This window comes from Grammomys surdaster, unplaced genomic scaffold, assembly GCF_004785775.1.
Source record: "Grammomys surdaster isolate TR1022 unplaced genomic scaffold, NIH_TR_1.0 198, whole genome shotgun sequence".
In the NCBI taxonomy this organism is placed as follows: Eukaryota; Metazoa; Chordata; class Mammalia; order Rodentia; family Muridae; genus Grammomys; species Grammomys surdaster.
Window position 1 is genome coordinate 6735386 of NW_021604643.1, and position 22128 is coordinate 6757513.

Below are 22128 nucleotides of genomic sequence, written 5' to 3' on the forward strand. Positions count from 1 at the left end.
TACAGGGGAAAATTTCCTAAACATAACTCCAATGGCTTAGGCTCTAAGATCAAGAACTGATAAATGGGACCTCATGAAACTGGAAAGCTTCTGTAAGGTGAAGAACATAGTCAAGAAGACAAATCAGCAACCTACAGATTGGGGAAAAAAACTTCACTAACCACACATCAGATAGAGAGGGCTAATATCCAAACTATATAAAAACTCAAGAAGCTAACACCATTTTTACTATGTTAATCCTGCCAATCCATGAACATGGGTAATCTTTCCATCTTCTGGGGTCTTGTTTGATTTCTTTCTTCAAAGACTTGAAGTTCTTGTCATAAAGATCTTTCACTTGCTTGGTTAGCGTCACGCCATGATATTTTATATTATTTGTGACTATTGTGAAGGGTATCATTTTCCTAGTTTCTTTCTGTTTATCCTTTGAGTATAGGAAGGCTATTGATTTTTTTAAATTAATGTTATATTCAGCCATTTTGTTGAAGTTGCTTATCAGCTGTAGGAGATCTCTGGTGGAATTTTTGGGGTTGCTTATGTATACTATCATAACACCTGCAAATGGTGATATCTTGACTTCTTCCTTTCCATTTCATATCCCTTTGACCTCCTTTTGTTGTCTAATTGCTCTGGGCAGAACTTTAAGTACTATATTGAATAAGTAGGGCAAGAGTGGGCATCAATGTCTTGACCCTAATTTTAGTGAGATTGCTTCAGGTTTATCTCCATTTAGTTTGATGTTGGCTATTGGTTTGCTGTATATTGCTTTTATTATGTTTAGGTATGTGACTTGAATTCCTGATCTTTCAAACTCTTTTAACACGAAGGGGTGCTGTAGTTTGTCAAATGCTTTTCAGCATCTAATCTATCTATCCAACCTCCCTCTCTATTACCTATCTACCCGTCATATCCCTTTTATCTCTCATTCTCTCACCTATCTATATATCATTTGCTAGATAAATGTATATGGATAAAGTAAGAATTTTTCTTTGAATGATTTGCTATGAGGGATATTTATGAGCAATTATTTTATTATAATTCTAAGGACAAGTTTCTTAGAAAGCAGAGCCCTAGATATGAATTTAGGTCTCCATATTTTGTTTAGACAGAGAAAGATTAGAAGAGATACGAAAAAATATATGAAACGTAGCTTTAGTTAAATATATATCACTGTAACATAATGTATTATTGGTAGAGTCATTTTTCACACCATCATTTAACAGTTGATGCAAGTTATTTCTTTCATATATTCATGTAGTATGTAATCATTATAGAAGGGGGACTCACACTTGAAATCCATGGAGCTGAGAAAGAAATGTTCATATATTTTTATGTCCCTTTTTATTCCATGTTTTCCATTCACCCAGTTTCCACACACAAAAAATTATTTTTTAATTAATTTATTCATTTTGCATCCTTGTGGCAGCCACATCCTTCCTCTCTTCTTTCTCCTCCTCCTCCACCCTCCTTCTCCTCCCATTCTTACACTCTTCCGCATTACCTCCTCCCCTTAAAGAGAAGACCTCCGAAGATACCATTCCATCCTAGGACATCCAGTCACAGCAAGACTAAGAACATCCTATCCAACTGACACAGAAACTATTAATGAACTTTCATGTTGTGTCTGTATCTGATCCATGTTGGCCACACAGGAAAGCAAAAACTGTAGTTTTTACTTAGGCTTTTCTTGTGAGTCCATAAGATGAAAAATATTTTGTGTGGGAGGTGTTGGCACAACGTTTTGTTATCAGCTCAAACGACATGGATGCAGCATCAAAGACTGTGAAGTAGGTGGTAATTTGATAGAATGAGGTAGTTACCTAGTGAGATGAGTCAGTTGATAATGGTGTCTAGTATGAGAATTTAATTCCTAGACCATTTAGGAAGCTTACCTCTACACGTAGCCCTCTTCCCCATGGCATATATAATTTTTATTATGTCATTGTATAATACTGTGAATCACATGAAGTATATGATTAAAATTAATTTAGTGCCCATTAATATACTATTGTACCTTGGTGTATTACTTTGGACTCTTGGTCTCAACCCATTTCATTGAGGCATTTTAAATACACCATTAAATTATAGGCTCACCTAATATCGACATATTCATATGATATTTGGGTAATTTATGCCACTTTCTTACACAAGCTCAAAAGCACATGGGTTTTAGAGCTAAACAGATCCCACTCTCATTTTGTAGCCTGGATTTAGCAAATTCCAATAGATGTTCTGGGAGAAAATAACTCATGGTAAGCACTGTTCATTGCTATACACAGGACACTGAGCAGAGATAATCTATTGTAAAGAACAGAGTTTAGTGATTTCTACTTAAATATGAATTTTCACGAGTGTTACACAGCTTAGTTTATACACTGGAGGGCATATGCATAAACAAATACCAGCTTCTGTTAGAAATGGGAGGAAGAGTAGCTGAGAATATCCAGGACCAGGATTCATCAAGAAAGAAAGGAAGTGGAGAGGAGGGTCAAATTCCAAACTTTGATACCAGAATTTTTAGCAGAAAGACTTAATGCTGGAGCCACAGAGGATTTGGTTTTGGTACAATAGCCTAGTCATCCTTAGCTGCTTGGCCACTGTAAGCTAATTCTTGTTTCCATAGGAGAAGAAAACAATGATGTCATCAGTAGAAACATCTGACTTGAAGAAAACTCATTCATTAAGTAAGCAATAGCTGACTATATCTTCACATCAAACATAGAAAAAACATTTATTTTGGAAAATATTCACCTCTTTAAAAATATAAGTAACCTCCTTTTTATAGAATGAGCTTTTCTGCCTCTTAAGGAGACTACATGTGAATAGACAGTAGCCTTTATTCAAATGCATCATGTTTGTGAGGTTCCCAATGAAGCAACTGTCTTGTTTGAAATGTGAATCCTTAAGATTGAGTTAAATAGAACAGTGCTCCCAAATTGGAAGCTATATTCAAATTGTAAAATTATTCTGTGACTTAAAGAGAGTATGTCTATCCTGGGTAGCACATGTAATGTAGTGTTTATAACAGTAAGTGATATAATTTTGTTTGTCCTTTTCAGTTGAATGGTTTAACTGACAGTCACCACACAAGTCCCCTGACATCTATATCCCCTCAGACTGCTTATGGAAGATAGAGTTCTTCAGTGCACCTTTCACATCTTTATTCCGAAGAGTATAAATCAGAGGGTTGAGTAATGGGGTGACGAAGGTATAGACCAGGGCGATTTGGCGGTCCTCATCCTCTGAGGTGCTGGAGCGAGGCCTCAGGTATACGAGGCTACAGCAGCCATACTGCAGCAAGACCACAGTGAGATGGGAGGAGCAGGTAGAGAAGGCCCTCTGGCGACCCTCTGCAGAGCGCATGCGAAGAATTGTAGAAGCAATGAACACATAGGAAATACAAATCAGCAGGAATGGGACTGTCAACACCAGGATGCCCACTACATAGAGGACTGCCTGATGCACATGGATGTCAGCACAGGCTAGACGGAGGACTGGAGGCACATCACAGAGGAAGTGGTTGATTTCCTGGTTTTGTCCACAGAAGGGCAAGGTAAAAATTAAGGCCGTGAGCTGCAGGGAGAGAAACAGTGCCAAGCTCAAAGAGCCCATCACCATCTGGACACACAGCTTCTGGGTCATGATGAGGCTGTAGTGCAGGGGATGACAGATAGCCACATACCTGTCATAGGCCATGACTGCCAAGAGAAAGCAGTCAGTGCTTCCTAGAGTTACAAAGAAGAACATTTGTGTTCCACAACCAGCCAGTGTTAGGGGTTTCTGGGCCCCAAAGATGTTAGAAAGCATCAAAGGTACCACATCTGTGGTATAGCATATTTCCAAGACAGACAGACTGCCAAGGAAGAAATACATGGGCGTGTGTAGGGCGTTGTGGGTGCACACCACCCAGATGATGGCTGTATTGCCAAAGAGGATCATCAAATACAGCAGGAGAAAGAGGAGGAAGAGGAGAGCCTGGAATTCAGGGATAGTGGTGAAGACACGGAACACAAACTCAGGAGTCCCAGATTGATTGAGGACAGGCTTCCCAGTCAACATGTCTTGTGTGGAAAACAAACAAACAAAGAAAGGAAATGCGGTCTCTTATTTACTGAGTTGCTTCAAGCCTGAGAAAAATCATGGAGGCTGAATCTGACTTTTTCTTCTGTGATTTCCTTCTTAAAATTTAGCTTCAATCCCAATATTAGAAAATAAATTAACAATTAAAAATCTAATGCAATGGAGATGCTTGTCTACAGACAAATTCCCGGATAAAACTTGTAGATGCTTCTTCCATTTATTTTAGTATTTTAATTTAACTGAGAAGTCCTAACATTTTGTTTGTATGTAAAATGGTATATTTTGCACACATCTTTAAACAGGACAAATATATACTTAACTATGGTAAAGCTAGATAAATGGATGCACTGTTTACATTTTTGATATAAATTCTTATGCAGATGGAATATATGCAGATATTAGTATTTAAAGCCCATGTAAAGATCTTATGGTTATTTTTTTTGCAATAAAATTAAATCACTACCAAGATGAAGAAGCACAACCATAAACATACAGACACTTTCTCTGTCGCTTTCACCTTTATGCATCAGAACTCTAACCAGCTTTCATCCCTAACCATTAGTTTAATTATGTTTCAGTTCCTGATAATACTGATGATACTTATCATGTAATGATAAGTTATATACTTTATTATTCATAAATATGTACTTCTACATCATGTCTGCAAAAATTACTCGGGTTGTTCTAGCATGTCTATGTACTAACTCTCCATTCGTCTCATGGCTCTCTATGCCTGACATGTGACCATACACCGTTAGTTTTACATCCAGTTTTGACTACATATCAGTCTGGGTTATTATCTTCTTACTAATCTTTTATGACATACATTTTTTTTATATATTTCCCATTTTATATTTTTTCCCTAAATTTCTTTCAGTGACCTAAAGCTTTCAATTCAGATAAAAACTTACCTGATAATGAATTAAACAGAATTGTGTTAAGATTAGAGTAGTATTACCTGAGATACAAATGAATGACAAAGAAACAAAAACATGCAGTAGCAAAATTGAATTTTACATGCAAGTTATTATGTGAAATAAAGCATAATGTACATTAAGAATTGCATGATAATTATAGATTAAGCATTTTCAACTGTGTTTTAAATATTAAAGAAACAATAAAATGTTATATAGTTTAAAGAAAAGTATTACAAAAGTAATTCTATACCAAGCCAAAGTGAATTGTGTTCTAAAGCAGTAGGAAAACGGTCTGGGATTTATAAGGACATAGGAATATATCTTGTAAATTTTAATCAAAACAACTTTTCAATAAAGACTCTACATTCTTAGATTATCAATTAGAATATATAATTTCAAACTAGAGACTCATCATGTAAAATAATGTTTTGAATACTCACACATGAAATATACATTAAAACTGTATCAATGCAAAAATTATGAAAAGAGAAAATATATTATTAGGAATAATATGAAACCATGTGCATAAAAATGTATACATAATATGATAGTTTGATCTACAAATGTGAAATACCTGTACATATTTTAACCAAATATTTGTATAATCAGGCATGCCACAAGAAACAAAATTATGCGAATAACCTCAGTCTAAATAAAGATGATTTAAAGTATATTTTACTAAGGTGTAAATAACTAGGAGCATATATTTCAAAATAATATACCTAGCTTAAGAATTAGATTTTTTCATTTCTAAAAGCCATATGATTAAAAAATATAATATACAGCGCAAATGGCTGAAAATGAAAAATGTGATCCAATTCTGAATTAAAATTACTGCAAATAAATCAGGAAAAGTGAAAAATTCACAGATAAATATGTTTGAATCAGGTTTATGCTAAGAAACACTATATATATGTGTTTGTGTGTGTGTGTGTGTGTGTGTATGTGTGTGTGTGTGTGTGTGTGTGTGTGTATTTAAACAGGCAGTGTTTCTCTAATGTGATGTGTAATGACAGAAAGGCTAACATCAGTTTTAGAGCTTTGCTTTATCCAGTCTCACATTTTTTTGGTCATCTAGGCAATGGTAGACATGAGTTTCTTCTCACTGTGTGGGCCTCAAGTCAAACCAGACATTGGTTGGTCACTCCCACAACTGCCTTGTTTTATGTATGTTGGTTTATTTATTTATTTATTGATTGATTGATTCATTTATTTTAGTGTTTAGTTATTATCTCTAGGAGGCTTGCTCCTTTCTAAAAGGAAATAGAGGTGGAGTAGATCTGTCAGAGAGGGGAGGATTAGATGGAGGGCAAACTGTGGTGGGGATGTCTTGTATGAAAGGATTTATGGTCAACAATAAAAAAATGCACTTTATCTATTAAACAAAAGCAAACTGAAACAGCAAAGAGTAATGATTGGCTGAAGAAAGAGAATACACACACACACACACACACACACACACACGTATGCTCAGTGAGATAGCCACAATTATGAGCACTCTGAAGTGAACTGTAGTGGGGAATTATTAACAATCAACAACTCAACTGGTGTGATATACCAACTAGCATGACTCACTCTGTACACATGCTACATGATGACTGCTTGACTGTGAAGCCCATAGCGCCTCCTACAGGATATTTGAGTATTCCTAACTTCCATAACAGCTTGTTTGATTATATATAATTCATTCCACTTTGCCTAAAAACAGCATACATCATGAGTAATAATTTTATATGCATTTAATTATATCTAACAAGATGTGACAGTGATTATAAAGTATTTAATGATTCCTAGTAATGTTATGCTTTAGAAATAGTTAATAATTACGTACATAAATGTTGCAATCAGATAACCATAAACCATAACCACTAGAAACCACAAGAATGAATAAATGAGAGGAGTATTTTATAATTTTCTACTAATATTTGACATAAGTATGGGGTCTCACTTTATTTTAAATTAATACATGATGAACTGAAGAAAGGCTTTGATTTTCATCAACTTTTATAATCAAAGTAAAACTCTTGACATAATGTCCAAAGGTTGATGGAACCCTAAATCTCAACCAACCAAAATAAAGGAACAACTGAATAAGTGAATAGTAAGAAACATGTCAGTGAATACACTTAAGAAGAATAAATAAACATGCACTGACAGATCCTGCTGTACTTAAAAAAAAAGGAATATTTTTATCTGTCAACTAAAATAAAGCTAAAAATTGCACATACCATCCTTAGAGGAAAACTAATTTTTCATATTGCAAATCTATGAATGGGGAAAAGTCTATGTTTTAATATTAACTTACTCAGGATTACCAAATCCTATGTGATGTTTAGCAGATAAGGAAATTGGACATTTGCCCAAGGCTACCACATTATGTACTATAGTGGGAATTTAAACACAGCCTCACTAATGCTTTAATTACTTTATTTCCTTACCACCAGTACCATTCTCACTAGTTTCATAAATCGATCTGAGATCACAAATCCCTCCCTCCTTTTAGTTTCTGAGAGACATATGAGAGTCAAACAGCACTGGCAGAGCAGCCAATAAATTCCTATCAATTATCAGTCATTACTATTTCAAAACAATTACAAAGGCTTGAAATCCTAACAGTTGTAGTTATTTTTCAAATCATATACATGAAATTTCATTTTTATGTGGACAATTTAAGTTAAAAGTAAAGAAAAGCTAAAATCTAATACACATGATTATTAAGATCTCATGGTACATAAATGTATTTAACCAAATAATCAAAGGGCAGAATTTATTTTGGGGGGAAAGACAAAAATGTAAAATTTATTAGATTAAAGAACATATTATGCAAATTTAGCAACAATGGCATTTTATAAATTAGCAAAAATAATTGAAAATTATTGACAGATATTGAAAGATTTTAAGAATCTTAAAAGCAAACAAACACATAAAATCCAATTTCATTAGTATTCAAATAAGCAGACAAACAGAAACAACTTTCTGAGACCAAATTGACTATAATGTATGACTGATAACTGCTTGTAGCATTTGAATTTGAGAAGCAGGTCTATTCTCAAATATCTAAACTGAGTGTAATTGCTATATACTTTTATTGTAGTGCAACTGATACTGTACAGTGAAGGACTGGAAGAAAAGAATACCTTTGATTAGGAATATTGTCTTGAGGAATTTCTTTTTTCAAACCACTTGTCTATAAAATGTAATTTTCAGTGGAATGAAGCAAAATTATGAAAAATTTCAAGAGAAGGGTACTTATAGAAATAGTGCAAGTCTCTGAAATAGTCTAAATTGACAGTGTGTAAAATCTAACAAAATCAGGAAAACTATTAATAATGAGATTGTAAAACAGCATACCACACAAAAGTAATTACATACACTCACGTGACGGAAGTACGTATCTAGAAATAATAAGCATTGGCATTATGGGATTGATAGGATTTTCTTTCTGTTTATGGCTTTGTTTTTCTCTGTATAAATGTATTATAATAATCGTGTACAGTTCTCTAGTTGTATTATGAGTAGAAAATCTGGGGTTTTGCTCGGCACTGGAAAAAGTTTGCAGAGATAGGATGGTAGAGTGCTTATTGATTAGATTTGTGGTCAGATCCAACTTTTAAGTCCAGTACTCTTACTTGCTAATTTAATTTTCACTCTTATTACATTGCATGCACTGATTAGCCTCTAATGTGTGACATGGTACATGTGAATAATTTACAAATGCCAAACATTTAAAACGTGTAATATTTCTAGACTTTGCAGAGTCTAGAGAATGCCTCCTTTCAATCTCTCATTAGGATGGAGTTCTTGGATACTTACTTATTCATCTTATCTTTTCTGTAATGGAGAGTGAAATTCTCTGAGGACAGCACTGTGTCCTCTCAGGCTGGGTTGCTCTTCTAAATCTTTAATAATAAGAAAATGATTAAAAGACAAAGAAATATAAAAACAAAATACATGAAGGCTATCAGTAGGAGAATTACAAGCACATATCAAAAAAACCAAATAAGGTAAAAGTTGGTTCCAGGAAGCTTTCAGGAATGGTTATTTTCTTAAAGCAAGAAAACCAAGTTAGCAATGTTATAAAAACAAAAACGTGTTCTGGATCTGATTTATTACATATTCTTTTTGTGGATCAAGTAAGACAGAGATGTTTGGAATTAGGTGTCTACAAGCACAAATTCCAAAAGAGTGATGTCAAGGAAAAAGAGCTCATATATTCAAGGTCAGTCTATGGGATGAAAATTAAAATAATTAAAACCCAAATTTGAATTTCAACATTTGATATTTACATGCCTTAAGATCACTACTAAAAGCTTTGAAACAACTTTGTCTGCTCATGTGTGTTTCCATGTGACACTCACCACTTTTTTTTCCCAATAAAACAGTCTTTGCAAACTCACTGGTTTCATTTTTATCATTATTATTCTATGGATTTCCCCAAGACTGTTTTTGGAGACAACTACAACCTTGCCATCATCTTCATGTAATGAATAGACATGTACAATAGTGCATTGCCCCTTAGGAGCCTGATACTTAAAACAATCAATTTTTGTTACAGCTAGTTTAATTAATATTTCATTTACTGTTCTATCAAGTTCCACAAGATCACAGTTTAATTGTTTCATTTATTTCTATTTTCCTGTTCCTTTATTTGTTTTTGTTTGACCTCAATTATATCAACTTGCTAATCTCCAATCTTTTAAACCAGGTTTCAAAGCAAATATTCAGTCACTCTTTCTACAACCCAATTATGCTATAATTATTTACACCATATAGACTATGACTTCTCTCTTTCTAATCATCATTCATTTACATTTGTCTGGTGCAGACAATATTATTAATAATAATAGGCTCAGTTGAGATAATTTATTAGTCATTGTTCAAATGATGAACGGATATGGAAAGCACAAAAATAAAATTTTGAGATTTTTTTTTATATCAATTGTGTTAGCAGCACTTTGTAGCAGTTATTCTTCAGTGCTTGAATGTCCACATGGTAACCTGGTATTGAGATACAATTTAGTAGAAAAGAACTATATATTATGAAACTTTTTCTGACCACCATGTTTCTTCAACTCTAGTGACAGGCATGCATGACATTTTTGAACTTTCTGAGAAACTTCTTTTTACTTCATCCCTTAGGCCATTGCAACTTATCAGCAAATAAAACAACCTGGGAAACATTGAGCATAAACTATTAACTCTAGCCTTGGGTACAATTGAGAGAAAGAAAAGTCATGATTGCTAAATTTAGCTTATAATAGAGGAATTTAAAGACTCTGAAGAACTAATTGCTAAACTTGGGTTTTTAAAACAAGAATTCTCCATCCTTTAGAAATGAAAATTATAATGGTCAATTAGAAAACATTTTCCTATATTCTTAGAGATTTACTGTACATGTTATCATGCTAATATTTTGTGAGGAAGTGATATAATTAATTTTACCTAAAATTTCAATGTGGAATATATGTTTTCATTAGACTTTTTATATATTGTTGACATTCAAAACTGCAGATGAAAAAATGTAGAAAAATTTTGTTTGTTTGTTTTTTTTGTTTTGTTTTACATTGTTTGAAATTCTGTTTATTATGCAAACTAACTAATGAGATAGGGAAGAAAGAGAGGGTTGACTTACTCTTACCTAGGCTTATAACAATAGATTACACTTCCTAATACCTTCTAAAAGGAATTATTTGTATTTTTTAGTAACTGAGAATTTCATATATTAATATTCATTGTTTTGGTGAAATTCAAACTCTGCTTTTTCCCCTTCAGCATCTTTGCTATCCTGCTACTACTATTTCTTTCTGTTTTCTTTTGTTCCTGTTTTTCTAACCCCTTTGAGTTCACTCAGTGCTGTCTGTAAGTGTACAGCTTATAGGACAGGTAGTCTCTCTGTAGAAACATTTCTAAAGAAAACTTGCTCTATGTCTCTCAGCAACCATCCATTACAATAGCTTCTGAGCTGAGAGTAAGTCACTCTGGTCTTGTCACTACTTCACACTGATATTTCCTGTGACTTGATTAATGATTTAAATTTTAATTTGACATTGACACATATGTCATACTAGACAATTCAACCATGTATCTCAGCTCTGTTTTCTATGTCTGTAAATGTAAATAATTTTCCATACATTAATACCATACTTGTGGCCCATAAATGTTGTTATTCATAATTATTCACTTTTAATTGCAAAGCATTATGGAAATTTTATTTTTTACAATTTGTGTAAAGAGAATATTTATAAAAATAGGTCTTTTAGATACTCCCTCAACAATTTCAATTTTTTTTTCCATTAGCCATCTAAGAAAACTCACCAAAGAACAAGTTAACTTTTCTGCTGAGATGTTTTTGCCACAGATAACTGAGGGAGCACCTCCAGAGAAATTTTGTCAGTCTTCTTACAGGTGAAACAATAATGACGGTTCATGTTGTTTTGGTCAGCATCATTTAGAGAGAACAAGAAGGCATTATATCATGGCTTCATAAGGTCTACATGACAGTAGGGGTGTTCATTATACTTTGACATTTAGGAGAAAAGAGAATCCTTAGAAATTAGTGATTGGGCTAGAATTGAATGAGAATGGCATTCATAAGAACCATGATATTTTGGAGTAATTTAAATGTCAGTCCTGACTGACAAGACTTATGTCCTTCTCAATAATGTGGAATAGATTCTAATATAAACATTGAGTCCATTCTGAGCTGATCCAGTTGGGTCTTTGAATGTCCATCATGGAATTTCTATAAAATTAATGAGTCCCATGAGAGAATATAAATTCCTAGTGGATTCCTTAAACGTAATTCAACTAGAAAAAGACAAAGATTAAAGAGAAACTTTTCTCTGTGGTCATTGTAAAACTGTTCCTGGGGCTTCCAGGTAGGTATTGATAATCCTTATATGACACCCAACAGGAAATTGATGGTGATACATTCTATATAGTATATCCCAAGAGTTTCTGAAGACAGATACTTATTCCAGCTTCAAACCTTGAAGCATGTGTAACATACTTACCCAACTCAGACCCAACCATCTGGAGAGCTAGGGTCTTATTTGTGATGATTATAATCCCCAGGTCATACGAGAAGTTCAAAAATGGCATTCTTATCTGTGATGAAAGATGGTGGACTACAGTGACATCATAAATCTGTTAGCTTTAAAGTGTAAAGGAACTTTTTTTCAAAATCAGACTATATGCTATACTTTCTGACTGTCACTTTTGTGGTCTTGGATATAACTTTTTCTTATTCTACTTATTCTTATTCAGTGTTTGTCTTACATTTCATTCTGTATAACATTAAGTTTCATCCACATCTCTGTTGATGATAATGGGTCCATTATCAATAGTTGAGCAATATAGAGGTGTATGTTTCACATGTCCTTTCTCCGTTCAGTGGTTGATAGACAACTGGTTTGAATACACTTTAGCTGTCCTGAACAATGCTCTAACAAGGGAGTGTAAGTTTCTCTCTGAAATACCAATTTCATATTTTTGGATATACTACTATTGTGAGATATCTGGGTAAGATGGTAAAGTTTACTTCCGTTTTCTAATGAAGCTCCATCATGCTTTCTATAATTCACCTAACTCAAAGGGAAGCACCTTAGATTTAAATGCCCTACACCAGGGAGAAGTAACTTGTAGTGTCCACCTCCAGCAGAAAGATGGGGCATCAAGTGAAGGGATGGAGTTGCCATCCCACAGTAAAAACCTCTGACTTACAATTGTACCTGTCTGAAAGAACTGTAGGGACAAAAATGGAGAACAGCCTGAGTAAAAAGAGGTCCAGTGACAGGCCCAAATTGAGATCCATCTCAGGGGGAGGCCCCAAGTCCTGACACTATTACCAATGCTATGACATGCTTCCAAACAAGGGCCTATCATGACTGCCCTCTAAAAGATCCAACAAGCAGCTGAAAGAGTCAGATGCATATATTTATACCCAATCAATGGACAGAATCTGCTGACCCCTGTGGTTGATTTAGAGAATAGCTGGAAGAAGCTGAGGAGGGGTGAGACCCCATAGGTAGACTAGCAGTCTCAACTGACCTGGACCCCTGAGATCACTCAGACACTGAGCCACAAACCAGGCAGCATTCACCAGCTGATATAAGGCTCTCAACACATATGCAGCAGAGAACTACCACGTCTGACCTCAGTCACTTAAACTTCAAAAGATTGGAGGCCCAGGGAATTGGGAAGGTTTGGTGGGGTGGGGTTGGGAACATTCTCTTGGATATGGGGGGAGGTGGTATGGGATCTGGAACATTCAGAGGATTGACCAGGAGGGGGATAAAGTCTGGATTGTAAAAAAAAAAAGATTAAAAATATATTTTAAAAAAATTGGAAAACAGTGTCATTCTGAAAATGCAAGTTAATACCATCTTACAGTTACTCTGCTCCAGATTTTCTGTAGTAAAATGCTAAAATCTACTTTTTTTTGGTATTAAAACCTCAATATTGTACAATTATACTAATTATATTATTAAGTATCTGAAAGGGCATACTTAAGGGGATACTACCACTAGCAGTGTACTAATAATTTCTATATCCTTAACCTTTCTTAGGAATTCCAAAAATTTCAGACCCAACATATTGAAAACACCATGCTCATGTCCCCCTATTTTTAAAAAGCACGGATTGATACCAAGGCCTCCAAAACATACTTCTCAACTTTCTCTATCTCACACATTCAATTATTTCACACCCTTCCTCATATCAGTAAATAATCTCATAACTTCACTTATACAGACCAAAATATTTTCGTCCAAATGGATCCCATGTCCAGTCCATAAGTTTTCCTACTGTTCAGTGTTTCAAACACACCAGGACAAGATTGCTTGCTGATAATGCAGCAATAGGAAGTCTGAGTAAATCATTCCTCTCAAATGGGTGTTTCTTGTGTAGGAAGAGTAGTTTATCAAAAAATGCAAACCTGATAGTCCTATCACTTTGTTCAAAATTTTGCTGTGATTTATATCTCTATTAGAACTAAAACAAAATGAAAAAAAGTGTTTTTCTCTCTTACTACCTCATTTTTATTTCATAAATTAAGGATAATACTTTGGCAAGTACATTTTTTTTTATTCCAGCTGAACACTATTTGTACAAACCTGTGCTTTACAATCCATTCCCTTGGAAACAAACAACATTTAGCATTTTTAAATTTTAAAAACAAAAACTGTTAAACAACATTCTAAATTAGTAGTTTTAAAACCTGTATTTTGTTTTCCTGGTAGTCCATGGATTTTATGAGCTTCTCTTGTAGTTCTCTTCAGTTAAGGGGAAATAAAACTTCAGATACCATGTTTGTACATAATCTCCAGTTTCAGTTGAGTTGGCATTTAAAAGCTTTCTCTAAATAATTCCAGAATTATGAAGTTTCTACTATGGTCTACAACTATCACCATGGTCTTAATGCTGTGGAGTTTCTGGCTTCACAATCTACCACTAGACTTTCTCATAAACAACTCAACCCTTCTGCTGTAACACCAAGAACAAAAGGAGCCACAAGCATGATGGAATGCTTGCACATAGGTACAGCATTGCCTATATGTATTCCAGCTTATGCAATTTACTAGTTCATTGCTTTGAAAATTTTATATTTTCCATTTATATCAGTTTCCCTATACATAAATTGGAGCTAAAAATAGTCTAGACCTCCTAAAAGATTTGTAAAGATAAAAATGTATCAAACCATATAAGCTATCAATAGGTAATAGTTAAAAACTATTTAAATATTCATCATTATCACCACCTAACTAGTGTTATTATCACCCCAACATAACCACAATTATCACTTCCACCATAATAACAATTAGTCACAATGACCCCCCCCACTGTATTTAACCACCACCAACATCAGTATTATGCATTGTGATATATCAAATCATCATCATCACTGCTTCCTCCTTTTTTTCCTCACCTTCATTCTCCTTTTCCTTCTCATCCTCCTTCTCCTCCTTTCCTTCTTCTGTGCTATGTGCCAAATGCACATAGCTAGGGTAAGTATAAGATGAAGTAGATTAAACAATGAAGAAGAACGTATGAAATTGGGAGGTCTTGGGAATATAAAGCAAGTTTGTGCTTATTGTCATATTTTATAATATACAATATGAAATCCTCAAAATGAATAAAAAGTGAAAAGAAATATTGATTAATGATAAAGTTATTATTACTTAAGCAACAGAAAAACATGCTTAAAATGTATAAATCTTATGATACAGTTTCAAAACACATAATACCTTACATATATATGAAATGATATGATTATATTTAGGAGTATATGTATATAAAAATGCATGTGAATATAATGACAATTAGTGAAAAAGAAGCCATCATTTTGAAATAAAGTGAAGGTGTAATATGGGAGGCTTTGGATGAAGGAAAGAGAAGGAAGACATTTGATTAAATTATAATTTCAAAAAATAACAAATTATTTTGTATCTGCCATAAATTGACAATTATAGATCTTATTTTTGGGTGAAAATAAAAACAAAAGCTGAAAACAAAAACTAGTAATGTCAAAATGAGTGGCAGATCTTCAATGACAGTTGCACACTTTGAGCCATAATCTTCAGTAAATATGAACCTAAGTACACAAGCTATGCAAAACACTGCAGATTGAAACTATACTATTACTTAAGAGTGATAGCTTGTATTTATATTACCAGTCTTTGGGAGGCTGAAGCAGAAAGACAAGTTTAAAGAACCTGAGCCCCATGATAAGACCATGTCATCAAACTTTAAAACCAAATGAAAGAAAAATCCAAACCATATACTGTTACTTATCTTAAAATTATGGCATTCTATGTGATTTATAGGGTGAGTATTCTTACACATTTTTTTTCAGTTAAAAACTTTACATTTATCTTGACCATTCTTGTTCTTTTTTAAAATTTTATTTAATTTTTTCTCTTCTTTTATTGGATATTTTCTTTGTTTACATTTCAAACATTATCTATCCCATCTTCTGGTTTCCCCTCCTGAAACTTCCTATCACATTCCCCCTACCCCTGCTTCTATGAGGGCTCTCACCCACCCACTGACTCCTGACTCCCCACCCTTGAATTCCTCTACATTGGGGCGTCTAGTCTTCTCAGGAACAAGGACCTCTCCTCTCATTGATACCTGACAAGGCCATTCTATGCTACATATGCAGCTAGAGCCATGGGTCTCTCCATGTGTGCTCTTTGTTTGGTAGTTTAGTCCCCAGGAGCTCTAGGAGGTATGGTTGGTTGATATTGATGTTATTCATATCGGGCTGCAAACTCAATCTGCTCCTTCAGTTCTTTCTCTAACTCCTCCATTGGGAACCCTGTGCTCAGTCCAATACTTGGCTACGAACATCCACCTCTGTATTTGTCAGGCTCTGACAGAGCCTTTCAGGAGACAGCTATACCTGGCTCCTGTTGCCAATCACTTCCTGGCATCCACAATAGTGTCTGGGTTTGGTGACTGTGTATGGAATGGATCCCCAAGTGGAGCAGTCTCTGGATGGCCTTTTCTTCAGTCTCTGCTCAAAACTTTGTCTCCATATTTTCTCCCTATGAGTATTTTGGTCCCCCTTCTAAAAAGGACCCAAGCACCCACACTTTGGTCTTCCTTCTTATTGAGTTTCAAGTGGTCTGTGAATTGTATCTTGGTTATTCTGAGCTTTTGGGCTAGTATCCACTTATCAGTGAGTGCATACCATGTATGTTCTTTTGTGATTGGATTACTTCACTCAGAATATTTTCCAGTGGAGTACTACTCAGATATTAAAAACAATGACTTCATGAAATTCTTAGGAAAATGAATGGAACTACTTTTTATTTTTACACTCCAGATTTTATTCCTCTCCTGGGATACATTCTGACTTTTCTCCATCCCATACTTCTTCCCCAAACCCTGTTTCCACGATGATGTTTCCACTCCTCTACCCTCCATCCCACAAGACCTCTACACTCCCTGGGTCCTCCAGTCTCTCCAAAGTTAGGTGCATCTTCTTTGACTGAACCTAGACCTGGCAGTCCTCTGCTGTATATGAGTTGGTGTTGTCATATCATCTGGTGAATGCTGCCTGGTTGGTGGCTTGTGTCTGAGAGAGCCGGGGGTCCAGATTAGTTGGGACTGCTAGTCTACTTACGGGGTTCTCCTACTCCTCAGCTTCTTCCACCATTTCTCTAACGCAACCACAGGAGTCAGCTGCTTCTGTCCATTGATTGGGTGTGAATATCTGCACCTGACTCTTTCAGCTGCTTGTTGGGTCTTTCAGAAGACAGTCATGATAGGTTCCTTTTCGTGAGCTCTCCATAGCGTTAGTAATAGTGTTAGGCCTTGAGGCCTACCCTTAAGCTGGATGCCAGTTTGGGCCTGTTCCTTGACTGTTCCTTCCTCAGGCTTTTCTCCATTTTTATCCTTGCAGATCTTGCAGACAGGAAAAGTTACAGATTGGAGTTTTGACTATGGGATGGTAACTCCATCCCTTCACTTGATGCCCTGTCTTTCTACTTCAGGTGGGCTCTACAAGTTCCTTCTCCCCACTGTAGGACATTAAATCTAATGTACCTCTTTTTGTGTCCTGAGAGTCTCTCATCTCCCAGGTCTCTGGTACATTCTGGAGGGTTACCCCACCTCTTACCTCCTGAGGTTGCCTGTTTCCATTCTTTCTGCTGGCCCTCAGGGATTCAATCCTTATCCCCCACCCAATACCAGATCATATTCCCCTATTTCCCCCACCCCTGTCTACCTTTACCATCTGGGTCCCTCTTCCCCCACCCCCGCTTGTGTTTGCTTTCTTCTCCCTCCCACACTCACTTGGACGCTTCAGGTTGTTCACCTTTTTGATTTCTGTGGACTGTATCTTGGGTATTCTGATATATGGGGGCTAGTATCCACTTATTAGTGAGTACATGTCCTTTTGGGTCTAAGTTATCTCACTTAGAATATTTTCTAGTTCCATTCATTTGCCTGCAAAATTCAATATGTCCTCGTTCTTAATAGCTGAGTAGTATTCCATTGTGTTTATCAACCATATTTTTTGTATCCATTTTTCTGATGTGGAACATCTGTGTTGTTTCCTGCTTCTGGCTATTAGGTGTATCATTCAATCAATTCGATATTATATCATGAAACACATCTCAATGATACAAACTGCAAACTTGCTCAAAATGCAGAACCTTATAATTAACACCAGATTTCCATTTCTATTTAAATTATATATACAGTTCTACATAGAAGGTAAAAAAAGAAAAGTCACTTTGATATATTTGTCTGTACAATATTGGATTTAACTGGACACTGTCAGTCTCTTAGATCTAGCAGCAAACTACTTCAGTTTATTATGAAGAAAATATACTGTCTAGTACTTATTTAGTAATCTTAGTTATCTGAAAATATTGACCACATTGGATCTTGTTACAGAATAATTATTATACTGTTATAGAAGAAAATAGTTTAGAAGACTAATAGAAAAGATATATGTTAATGATATGTATAATATATGCTCTCTGTGATATTCCTACTTCTTGAACACTGTAGACATGTATTGATAATACTACTAGTATTTAGCATTCTAAAACAAATTTAAACCTGAATCACATTTCTTCATACAAAATTTATTTAAAAAAATTTTATTAAAATATGATTTTATTTTTACCTATAATACTATAATACAAACCTTGAGTCATTCTGTTACCCATCCTCTGTGTCCATCTCTACACAGCTTATTTCTCAAGCGATTGACTTCCTGTTAGATTCACACAGATACCAGGTACTCTTGCATCTAGTGGGGTTTCCCAGTACATGACTGAACAAACGATGCCAGGGAGGTTATGGTACTTCCATCCCATGATTCTTCTCATGCAGTCTTCTTGCTTAAAAGATTATTTCTATCAAAAATACCATTCTGTGAATAGATTTCCTCTGAGTCCCATTCTCCTTGGATTCTGTAACACTGTATCACTTCTTACTTGTAAATGTCTTAGTGATAATAACCTTTACAATTAATAATGTTTAAGTGTTTCTATATTTCCTGGCTCTCAAGTGCCACAGACAATCTTGTTGTTTTATCATTTTTACCTAAAACTTATGAAATGCATTCTTTTGTCTAATACCTAATTCTATAAATTCATATACTTGCCACTTAACATGTCTTTCTACACACACATTTGATAATATCATTTTATAAGTGTAATCACCCAGTCTAAAAGTAGCACATAGTAAAGAATGTCACTATATATATTTAAACATCTAAGTACTTTTTGTTTATTGTTACTGTGAACATAATTCAATATCAGCTTAGACAATACTTTTTTAGTAGCACAATGATATGCATTGGCAAAGGCTAAACCTTATTATGTGAGATTTTCCTATTGTACAATGTTTTGGGAGAAATAGTTTCTGGTAAGAACTTTCTCTATGGCCCCTTTCATTTCATTGTTCCTCAGAGTATAGATGAGAGGATTGAGAAATGGAGTTCCCAGTGTGTACACCAGTGAGACAAATTGATCTTGCTTGGAGTGGTAGCTAGAGTTTGGTCGCAGGTACATGAAAGCACAGCAGCCATACTGCAGCAACACCACAGCGAGGTGGGAGGAACAGGTGTTGAAGGCCCTGTGACGGCCAGCTGCTGAGTGCAGTTTGAGCACAGCAGCCAATATCAAGGCATAGGTGGTGGCAATGAAAAAGAAAGGCACAGCAATGGCTAGTGCAGCTGCCACTAGCACAGAAAGCTCATGAATATGACTAGTAGAACATACAAGATGCATCACTGGTGGCACATCACAAAAGAAGTGCTCTATTCCTCTGTCCTGACAGAATGGCAGACAGAAGATGAAGACCACAAGCTGTAAGGACAAGAACAAGCCAATGACCACAGAAGCCACAATCAAGCGGACACAAAATGTTACATTCATGATGAGAGGGTACTGCAAGGGATGACAGATGGCAACATATCTGTCATAGGCCATGGAAGCTAAGAGGAAGCAATCAGCACTACCAAGTCCAATGAAGAAGACCATCTGAGTGGCACAGCTCATCAGATTAATGGTCTTCTCTGACTTCAGGGTGTTTGCTAGGATGTGGGGTACTACTACTGCAGTGTAACATAGCTCTATCCCTGATAGGCTGCCCAGGAAATAGTACATGGGTGTGTGCAGACGTGTTTCTGTCTGGATAGAGATCACAATGAGGATATTCCCAGAGATGATCAATGCATAAGCCATACTTATTCCAAGGAAGCAGAGAATACGTAGCTCTAGGCGATTGGGATATGCAAGGAACACAAACTCCATCAACACTGAGTGGTTCTCCCAGGTCATTGAATCCACAAATCTTCTCCTTATATCGGAATAAAAATGTCTATTAGATTGGTAATATATTGATCTTATTGATCAATAATTATATTTCATTAACCAAATATGGACATGAAAAAGAAACAAAGACTTAAGCTTTTAGGTTTTTTATTTTTATGAAATTTGTTCACATGTAATTCTACATGTTAATTTCTATTTGCATTTTGGTAGTAAAAGACTGTTAATTAAAAACTTCAGAGGAAATGGGTGGATACAGAAAAGTTTTTTCAGAAGGCATGCATTAACAACTTCTTTCAGTAGATTTATTTTTAAACATCAAGGAATTCCTCAGTCAACATCCATCCAAAAATTATAGGGAAGAATTCTCTCCATTTATCCATTCATATAGTTATTGTTTAAAAGTGTTATATATACATGCATATGATATATTATATATATTTATATATATCTTTCATATATATGTATATCACACACATATAAAACATATAAAACATATATATAACATTACATAATTATATAAAATGTATAATACATATATATATATATTATACATAAAATACAAATGTGTGTTTGTATTTTGTATTTGTATTTTGCCTTATGTTTTATCCTTACACATGAACACATGAATAAAACTACTTGAAACCCAAGAACACTGTCTGTGAGTATGTCTATGACTGTAAAAGACAAATCCTTTTTCCGTATCTCTCTTCATTTCCCCAGAGAAATGTGAGCTCTAAAGTTGGAATGCATTTTATTCAAAAAGAAAAGCTGAATGAACTAAATTAATATCACCCTGAAGTTTCAGTAAACGGGATCAACTCATAAAAAAATGTACATTCTACTTCTTTTTATATACAAACCTGTATTTAGGAACAACAAAATTTTTATTTTGTAGCCTTAATTTAAATTGCCAAATTTTAATACTGGTCATTAGTCAATATAATCTTTTAAAAAGCAATCTATTTTCAACTACCCCTTCTCACCACAAATAGTATTTACATAGATCCATGTCAATGTTGCATTCATCTTGGATAAAGATGGATCTCTGTTATTTTTAGTGCTAATATTTTAATGCTGTTTCATTCACTTTCTCTTCTGAATTTCAAAAATACTTTAAAGAATTTCTCATGATACTTAGCACTTTGCCTTTTTCACTACAGTGCCTCAAGGAAGGTACTATGAGAGTATTATAATCCTACCAACTGCTCTATGATCTTAGGGAATATGAAATTCTCTAAATTTCAATTGTTTTCATGTAAAATGGGGATGATAATTATACTTTGTTCAAAGTATTATCATGAATTTAAATCGTATGGTAATATAAAATATATATCAGAATCTATATTAAGAAAAATTCAATAAAACAAGACTGTATAATCATCTGTAGGTTCAAGGATAACCATGTACATTATTTATATTTTATGAAATACAATGTCTGCTCATTAAATAGATAAATATTATTTAAAATGTAATTTTTATTTTAATTTTTAAGATTTTTCATAGTAAAATACCTTTTTAAGGAAACTTATAAAAATAACTTCCAAATTATATTTGAGTTGCACTTTAGAAAAACAGTTTATTAAGAAATGAGTGTTTTAGTTTCTAGAATAAACAGAAATCTGAGGGCTAGTTTACTACCTGTCTTAGTTTGCAGTGCTTTGAAGTCTATGTAAGAATAATGAAATCTGACAATTATATCAAATCCAGCAAACTTATATAATAATAATACTGTAGTTAATTAAATATTCATATTGATTTTTATGAAAGGTCATGTATTCTTAGTTCTTAAAAGGACTTCAGAAAATATCCAGTATAGTTTTCATCAGATATCTCAA

The 22128-nt window shown here is 34.5% G+C and overlaps 2 protein-coding genes across 2 annotated transcripts; both read right to left on the reverse strand.

The window, feature by feature from the left end:
• Positions 1 to 3102: 3102 nt before the first annotated feature.
• LOC114623409 (olfactory receptor 10Q1-like) lies at positions 3103 to 4059 on the reverse strand. The gene has a single exon (XM_028770074.1). The coding sequence runs from the start codon at positions 4057 to 4059 to the stop codon at positions 3103 to 3105; it is 957 nt and encodes a 318-aa protein (XP_028625907.1).
• Positions 4060 to 19348: 15289 nt separating this feature from the next.
• Positions 19349 to 20299, reverse strand: LOC114623378 (olfactory receptor 10W1-like). Its single transcript, XM_028770055.1, has one exon. It carries the CDS (start codon positions 20297 to 20299, stop codon positions 19349 to 19351), a length of 951 nt encoding a protein of 316 aa, XP_028625888.1.
• Positions 20300 to 22128: the final 1829 nt, after the last annotated feature.